The 8422-nt window shown below is 31.3% G+C and overlaps 1 protein-coding gene across 2 annotated transcripts; it reads left to right on the top strand.

Annotated features, from left to right (window-relative positions):
* Nucleotides 1-1242: 1242 nt before the first annotated feature.
* On the top strand, nucleotides 1243-4667 carry LOC114168820 (reticulon-like protein B18). 2 transcript variants are annotated; one of them, XM_028053781.1, is made up of 8 exons: nucleotides 1243-1820; nucleotides 2656-2806; nucleotides 2896-2970; nucleotides 3071-3212; nucleotides 3317-3386; nucleotides 3491-3556; nucleotides 3634-3756; nucleotides 4239-4667. In XM_028053781.1, the coding sequence occupies exons 1-8, from the start codon at nucleotides 1343-1345 to the stop codon at nucleotides 4391-4393; spliced, it is 1260 nt and encodes a 419-aa protein (XP_027909582.1). In that variant the 5' UTR covers nucleotides 1243-1342; the 3' UTR covers nucleotides 4394-4667. The 2 variants fall into 2 exon arrangements, with proteins under 2 accessions (XP_027909582.1, XP_027909581.1); XM_028053780.1 differs by having other exon boundaries at nucleotides 1244-1820; nucleotides 2653-2806.
* The last annotated feature ends 3755 nt before the right edge of the window (nucleotides 4668-8422 follow it).

The raw sequence follows: 8422 nt of genomic DNA, 5'->3' as shown, positions 1-8422 counted from the left end.
TACATATTTTTTTCATTCACATATGTTTTCTAATTTTATTTTTTTATTTTCAACAAAACTATTTATAAAAAGAATTCTTTAAAATATAAACCTAATTAAAAATAATTTTAAAACGTAACTCAAATAAAATTACGTTATAAAATATTAATGTAAATAAATTTAATTAAATAATTAAATAATTAGAATATTAATTATAAATTTTAAAAATTAATCTTTTTAAAAATAATTTTAAATCCAAATAAAATTATATATAATTAAATTTGAAATAACTAATATTACTTTAATACATAATAATTACGGATGACAAAAATATCTGTACCCGCGGATATCCGTGGATAAAATCCGCGACGGATAGTTAATACTTGTGGGTATTTATTATCCGCGGGTAGCGGATATTTTAATACCCGCTTATAAACGGGTTGGGTACGGGTATCATACTATCCGTAGCCGTGGGTACCCGTTACCCGCAAAAAAATTAAAATTAAAATTTAATGTATATTTTATTAAGTTAAATTTAATTAAAATTAAAATTATCAGTATATTTTATTATGTCAAATTTAATTATAATTAAAATTTAATGTAATTTAATTTTTATAATTTTATATTAAAAAATTTAAAAAATATAAAATTTTTAAATATTTACGGGTATCAGATATCCACGAGTATCCGCAGATTTTAAAAATATCCGCGAATATTTTTTAAACGAATACCCGACAAATAAACGAACGGGTAACATGCAAATTTTTTTTTAGCAGGTCGAGTTACGGGTAGGAACGTGCTCGGTTGCCATCCCTAATAATAATACTCACATATGTCTGTATTAAAACTCTCTTGTCTTACTTGTATCCATTTCAAAAAAAAATCTATTACAAATTTTAGGAGGATTTTTGTTTTCTCACACCTGATTGATTGACCAAACCTATTGGTAAGAACTTAAAGGCTGCATTAAAACAACTATTGGTAAGAACTTAGAAGAAGTACTCTGAAACATTTGCATCATTCAATTTTTGTAGTTTAATAAAGGAAACTCACTCACTCTCAAGAGGATCTCATCATCACTTTTTCACGTCACATTCCACTAAATCAAGTTCCAACGTTACCATTACCAACACACTCACGTTTTTGACTTTTAGCTTCTTTTTTTCTAACATTAACCGTTGGTCCTAACGGTCTCACCCCACTACCACCCCACCACCACTTTTCAAAAACTTACGGCTATAAACGCCGTCTTTTCCCAACGGCTCTAACACACCACTCTACTACATTTACACTTCATTCGTTAAACCATTCAACAATCACTTCTCTCAAACTCAAATTCACATTCACATTCATATTCATATTCATGGATTGTTTTTCTTCCCCTTATCATCATCACCACCACCGGTCCCGAACCAAGTCATCGTCGCGTTCGGTTCGCAGAGACGAGAACTCGGTTCCGGTTGAGCCTCTTCGAATTTCCATCGACTGCGTTCAGTCACCGCCGGCCACCACTGCCAATTCTTCGTCACGGTCTCCGCTCTCTCTCCTCCGATCTCCGAAAAGCTCTCTTCCACTCAGGGACCTTCTTCTTCTTTCCCCTTCTTCTGCGCGGAGATCCAAGGCGCGCCTCGATGATGAGGCACCGGAGGCTGCAGGAGTGCGGCGCAGGTACAAGAACCATGCGGCGTCGCCGAGGAGCTCGCGGAGGTGGAGGCGCGAGGAGAAGGAGGGAGGGGCGGTGGAGGAGGCTGTGAAACAGAAGAAGAGGAGGCACAGCGGGAGACACAGGAAGGAGAGGCTCAGCTTGGTGCCTTTTCAACCACCTTCAACTTCATCTCCAAGTATGAATAAATGCAGTGTTACTAATTAATAGGTTTTAAGGTTATAAATGTTAGTTAAGCATACTCATAAATTCTATTTAGCTTATTTAGGTGATTAATCTGATAAATGTTTGATAGTAAAATCTATCTTGTGGTCACACATTCTATTAATGAGTAAGATAACCATATCAACTTTTATTAGATGTGTAAATATGTTTTATACAGATATTTGTTTGATGCATGTAATTTTTCTTTTACTTCAGACTAATCATAGGTCAACTTAAAAAAATAGTTAATATAATTATGATTGAATAATTATGGAAAGGTTAACTTTCATAAACTAAATTCCTTTTTATCTCTTGTTACTCAACATTTCGGATGAGGAGATAGATGGTGCTGCAGCAGATAGATAGATAGATAAAAGGCAGGAAATATTTCTGGTTCTAGTAGTTCTTAAAGTAAATTCTAATTTAATAAGTTTTGTAAATCTAATTAAATTTTGCTAAATTTTGCTAAACTTATTTCAATAAATTCGGAGGATAATTTTATGAGATTAGTATTGATTTTTTTTCTTCTGTAATTGGACCTTCTTTAGGAGGAATGAGTAATTTAACTGAATTATGCCATTCTTTGAGACCAGAACAGATTTTTGCCTTTTAGAAGGTAACATATACATACAGACACACGAAGCTAAATTTTTTGTTACTAAATTTGGTGGTTTGCTAGATTTGTGTAAGAATTTAACTGAGTTTATTTCTTGTTTGTTGCTCTGTTTATTTGATTTTATTTAATGTTATCTATCACGAAGCATAGTATAAATGCATTGATGCGATTACTTTGGTTTGATGTTTAGAAGCTGATGAAGAGAATGGGGGTGATCTAGATCGTGTTGGGGCGTTTATCACTGATTTGATTATGTGGAGAGATGTTTCGAAATCGACCCTTTGGTTTGGTTTCGGGTGTCTTTGTTTCTTGTCTTCTTGCTTCTCTAAAGGAATCAATGTTAGGTCTGCAAATTCTCTCTCTGAGTGCTTCTTCTCTTTTTGTGTGTCTCTCTAGTAGAAGAGTCTGACACGTTCCGTGCTTCCCATTTCAGCATTTTCTCGGCCCTATCGCGATTGGCAATTCTCTTGTTGGGTGTTTCCTTCTTCTCAAACTCAGTTTTCCAAAGGTAACACAAGTTTAGTTTATCATGATGTTGTTTTTCTTTTAAAGCTATCTTGGTTTTGGATTTGGATGTACTTAAGGAATTTGTGTGTGAATGTGTTCAGAAACCAGATTGAGAAAAGGAGTTTTGCCAAGCTGAAAGAAGATGACATTTTACATCTTGCAAAATTGATTCTTCCTGCATTAAATTTTGCAATTTCAAAGACTAGAGAGCTGTTTTCAGGAGAACCGTGCATGACCCTGAGAGTAATCTCTTAAACCAGAATCTTGGTTTCCTGATTGTTTGCAAAATTTCTTTTTGAGCGTTAGTGTTTATTTCATCAGATTGCATTTTAACTTTTTTGTTGCAGGTAGCTCCTTTCCTTCTACTTGGAGCGGAGTATGGTCATCTTATTACAATTTGGAGGCTCTGTGCCATTGGTGAGAACATCATGAACTCAATCATTTTCCGCATTATTATCATGTTTTGTATTATATTTTTGTTCTGATAATCTTACTAACTTGGCGTATACATACATGAGCAGGATTTTTTGTCAGCTTCAGTGTACCAAAGCTTTATTCTTGTTACTCGGCTCAGATAAACCAGAGAGGTATAATTCCAGCCTCTAATTGACAACATTTTAGGCTGATCCAGATTTGTATTTTACACTAATGTTTTGCTATGCAGTTGAGTGCTTGAAATTGCGATTGTTGGACACATGGAATGTTTGTACTCACAAGAAGAAAGTGCTCGCTTCGGTGCTTGTTACCTTCTGGAATCTATCTACAATAAAGACTCGAATCTGCACAGGTAACTCTCCAGTAAAGCTACTTTTTTAAGTAATTTTAACTTATTATATCTGTCTAACATATACTATTTCACTGCCTTTTGCAAAAGGATGCATGACTATTTGAGCATCAACAATCTCCAGAATTGCAATGCCTAATGCTAGTCTCTTATAATTTGGAATATAAAAACAGTGTTTACCTGAATACATACTTTTGCTCCTTACATAATTAAAAAGAGTTTCTCTGCCGAGTTTTTGTGTTATTCTCTCTTATATGTCTTTAAAATATACTACTTTTGATATATAAAAAAAATTAAGATATTTTAAAAATCAATTTACATCAATATATTTTAAAGACACATAAAAGAAAAAAATTTCAGTAAAGAATCCAAACTTCTCTGTAGAAAGTGACTTCATTCTGCTCAAACTCCGGATGATGTAAAGTGACAACTGCATTTGGCAACATTGTACCGAGTTTATTCTTATGATGAAATTTTCTTTGCAGCATTTATATTGCTTGTAATACTCAGATATTTCCGGCAAAATATCACGGAACATGTAGAAGCTGATGAAGTGGCAGAAAAGGAACAGCATCAGGCATTGGTGGTGGTGGCAGAGCCTGAGGAAGTGGAAGCGCGGCATGCACTAGTGGTTGCTTAACAAAAGCGCCAATGCTAGAAACATAGATGGCTCAGTTCTTTGCAGTTTAAAATTAACAAGAAAAACGTGCTTTCAGAATCAGCCAATATGTTCAATATTTGCAATCGGAAGCCGTTAATTGTCCTAGTAGCCTCATAAATAAATCATGTATTCATTCATATTTTGACACTTAGCACGAATGTATACTGCACCCATAAACGGGGCATGCCTTTGTAGCTAGGTGAAAAATAATTAATGTACTTTTTTTTTGCAATAAATTATTCAAGTTAGTGCACAAATGTATTAAATATTAACATTAATAATTCATATATAAGTAAATCTAGTTCGCTGAGATGAGATGTGAGAATGATCGTAAGTGAATTCGGCTCACCACGTGTTTAAGTCGGATTAGATCGAAAAACATTCAGTTTTTTCAAAAGTAGATTGAATTTAACCCGGCTTACTTAATCTACAGGTTAAACGGGTTCGAGCTAGATTGAAGGTGGACTGGTCCACTTAACCCACCAACATTTTTATACAATTTTTTTTAATAATTATTTATTCACAATTTTGTATTTTTAAATAGTAGAATGTTGCTCAATAATATTTGGATACTTTGAATTATATATGTTGATACTTTAATATTTAATTATAATCTTTATAATAAATTACTCAAATAATCATCTTATAAACAGTTTTTTTCTAAATTAGCATGACAAAAATGTATAGTTTGATTTTTACTATGATTGTCATCTCATGGGATACTTAAAAATTTATTTAAATATTAGAATACTAAATAAATAAATAAATAAATAATATTTTTTATATAAGTTGGTGAGTCAACCCACTTAACCCACCAATCCGTGGTGGATTGAACCGGTAGTGGATTGAACCGGGTTATAAAATTTCTAGCTAACCATAAAGTGAACCGAGTTTGGTTCACTCATTTTTAACCCGGCTCATGGTGAACTAATCTGTGTGAACTAAGTTGGCTCACTTTGACATGTTTACTGATGTGATGTATAATGAATGTACGCAACTGAGTTAGTCAATGTTGAGAAGCTTCATATTTGCTGCATTAAACAAAAACAAAAAATCTGATTAAACATTTGCTGCATCAAACATTCTATTTTTTATCCGTGAGAGCATGCACAAACTAAAAAGTGTATGTAGACTCGTCAAAATTTCGTAGACTTAATTTATAAAATCAACTTGTAAACTCATAAAAATTTACTTCATTCGAAAAGTTGTAGTATAAAGTACCATACAAATTCGGAATTTTATCACCGCAATTTCTATCAACAATTTGGCAATTGGCTTACTTCCATTGATTAGTGTCCCGCACTATGAGATCTTCGTAACTTGTAAGAGAGTATGTTTCATGTTAGATGAGAGTTGAAAATTAATTGAATCCAGGCCATTAGAGTCAATCTGGTGGTGCTGTGATGAGGTTTGGGTAGTAGTACTCAGCAAAAAATGATTGCAGCTTTAGCTTCTTTTATTTTTTTACTTTTTCATTCAAATGAGAAAACAATAAACATGTCATTTGTTGGAATTTTTTTACTAAAATAACATCACGCTCTCAATAAAGACACTACTTTTATGTGAAAATCAATCAATTAACTTTACTAAGGATAGAACTAAGGTCATTTAGGGATGATGGTACCATATCCAAGGTGTTAACATGATGTCACATTGTAGATAAATAATTATCTTTTAAATGTGGTATTAGCATTTACTCACGTTAACAATTTCAATTTTATAGGAATATAGTATAATGTGAGATATGCACAAATAAATTATGTATATTGTAGTAGCGAACTCACATCTCTATTCAAAACAATCTAATGTTGTTTTTGTCTTTCATACAACTCTTGATCCGTTTTTCCTTCATGAAAAATGAATTTTTTCGATATGTTTTATGGGAAAGCGAAAACCTGGTACATTGAACCGAAATACTCTTCCAAAACTATTAGGCTAGATGTCTTTTCAGATATGAGATTAAGTACGTTATGTATTGAATATGCATATTATTATTATTATTTTCATTACGGATAACGTTAATGCAAATATTTAGTTATTAATATTGAGTGGTGGATATAATTTTAATAGATTAGATATTAGTCATAACATATTTAATTGATTAATATTTATAACGACATAATAAATATTAATTTTAATTAATTATATATGATTTGATAAAATATATCAATTTTTTATATTTATATTATTAATTAGGATATAATATTATATTATATTTCCTAAATTGTCCTCAAGTATTACAAAAGTAACATAATATAATAGTTTTGTCTTATTAAGTTTAATTGAGTACGAATTTTATAGTCTAAAGCAAGTTTTATGTCGTTAAGTTTATTAATTAAGACATGTTTGTAATGGTGAAAATAATAATTTATTATAGTCTCAAATTATGATGATGAACATATGTGGTATTCTTGAACTGAAAGGTGATAAATATAAGACCTAAATATTTTTCTCCATTTAGGTTGGATGAACATTGGGAATGCTAGAGGGATTAAATTGTATCTCCATAACGTTCATAAATATTAACATGTCTACAAATCCAAGGTCATGTTGATTAACATAACAACGTGAGGGATTTACAAAATGTTACTGATGAGTAATTTACCAAATTCGATAAATCTTTTGTTCAATTAAGAACTACGTGAATTCTGATCTTTCATTATAAATGGGAATACATAGGAGTAAGGTCAATTCTCGTCGAGTTCACCAAATAAAAATTAAATAATTTCTCAACTAGTTTTTTAGTTAATAACTACGAGATCTTTGATTTTCCATTATGAAAGGGAATATGTAGAAACAAGGTCAATCTTTGTCGGGTTCATCAAATAAAATTAAACAATTTCTAAAATAGTTTGTTTTTAAGAACTACATGACCCTGATTTTTCCTTATGAATGTAAATATGTAGGAGCAAAGTCAATCCTTGTCGAGTTCACCAACTAAAAATTAAATAATTTCTCAAATAAGTTTTTTCGTTAGAAGAACTATGTGATCCTTGATTTTTCATTATGAATGGAAATATGTATGAGTAAGGTCAATCCTTGTCGTGTTCACCAAATAAAAATTAACTAATTTCTCAAATAGTTTTATTTTTTCCTTACGAACTATGTGATCCTTGATTTTTCATTGTGAATGAAAAAACATAAGAACAACGTCAATCCTTGTCGAGTTCACCAAATAAAAATTAAATAATTTCTCAAATATTTTTTTCATTAAAAACTATGTGATCCCCGTTTTTCATTATAACTTGAAATACGTAGGAGCAATGTCAATCCTTGTTGGGTTCACCAAAGAAAATCTAAATAATTTCTCAAATAGCTTTTCTATTAAGAACTATCCGATCCCCAATTTTCTTATTTTCCAATATGAATGGAAATACCTCGGAGCAAGGTCAATCCCTGTCGGGTTCACCAAATAAAAATTAAATAAATTAGGGATAAGGTAGTTCTTAATGAACAAACTATTTGAGAAATTATTTTACTTTTATTTATTGATATCAACAAGGATTTATCTTTGTCATACGTATTTCTATTCATAGTAAAAAAATCAGGGATTACGTAGTTCTTAATGAAAAAACTAAAGGAGAAATTACTTCATTTTTATATAGTGATCCAAACAATTATTGATGTTGGTCCTTTGTATTTCCATTCGTAATGGAAAATTAGGGATCACGTGGTTTTTAATAAAAAAACTATTCGAGACATTCTTTACTTTTTATTTGGTGAACTCGACAAGGATTGACTTTGATTATACGTTTTTCCATTCATAATGGAAAATCAGGGATCACGTAGTTATTAATGAAAAACTATTTAAGGAACTAATTAATTTTTATTTACTGATCATGACAAGGATTGACTTTGGTTCTATGTATTTCCATTCACAAAGGAAAATCAAAGATCACGTAGTTCTTAATAAAAACATAAGTTGAGGAATTAGAAATTATTTAATTTTTATTTAGTGATCCCGACAAGAATTAACCTTGGTCTTACGTATTTCCAATCAGAATGGAA

The sequence above is a fragment of the Vigna unguiculata genome, chromosome 11 (genome assembly GCF_004118075.2).
Source record: "Vigna unguiculata cultivar IT97K-499-35 chromosome 11, ASM411807v1, whole genome shotgun sequence".
Lineage (NCBI taxonomy): Eukaryota > Viridiplantae > Streptophyta > Magnoliopsida > Fabales > Fabaceae > Vigna > Vigna unguiculata.
Note: the sequence above shows the minus strand (reverse complement) of the source record. Positions and strands in the feature narration are given on the sequence as shown.

Excerpts from the sequence above, each read along its gene's own strand:
- LOC114168820 (XM_028053780.1), top strand. The coding sequence starts at position 1,343 with ATGGATTGTTTTTCTTCCCCTTATCATCATCACCACCACCGGTCCCGA. Across the intron at positions 2,807-2,895 it reads TCTAAAGGAATCAATGTTAG|CATTTTCTCGGCCCTATCGC; the intron begins GTCTGCAAATTC and ends TTCCCATTTCAG. Across the intron at positions 3,213-3,316 it reads AACCGTGCATGACCCTGAGA|GTAGCTCCTTTCCTTCTACT; the intron begins GTAATCTCTTAA and ends TTTTTGTTGCAG.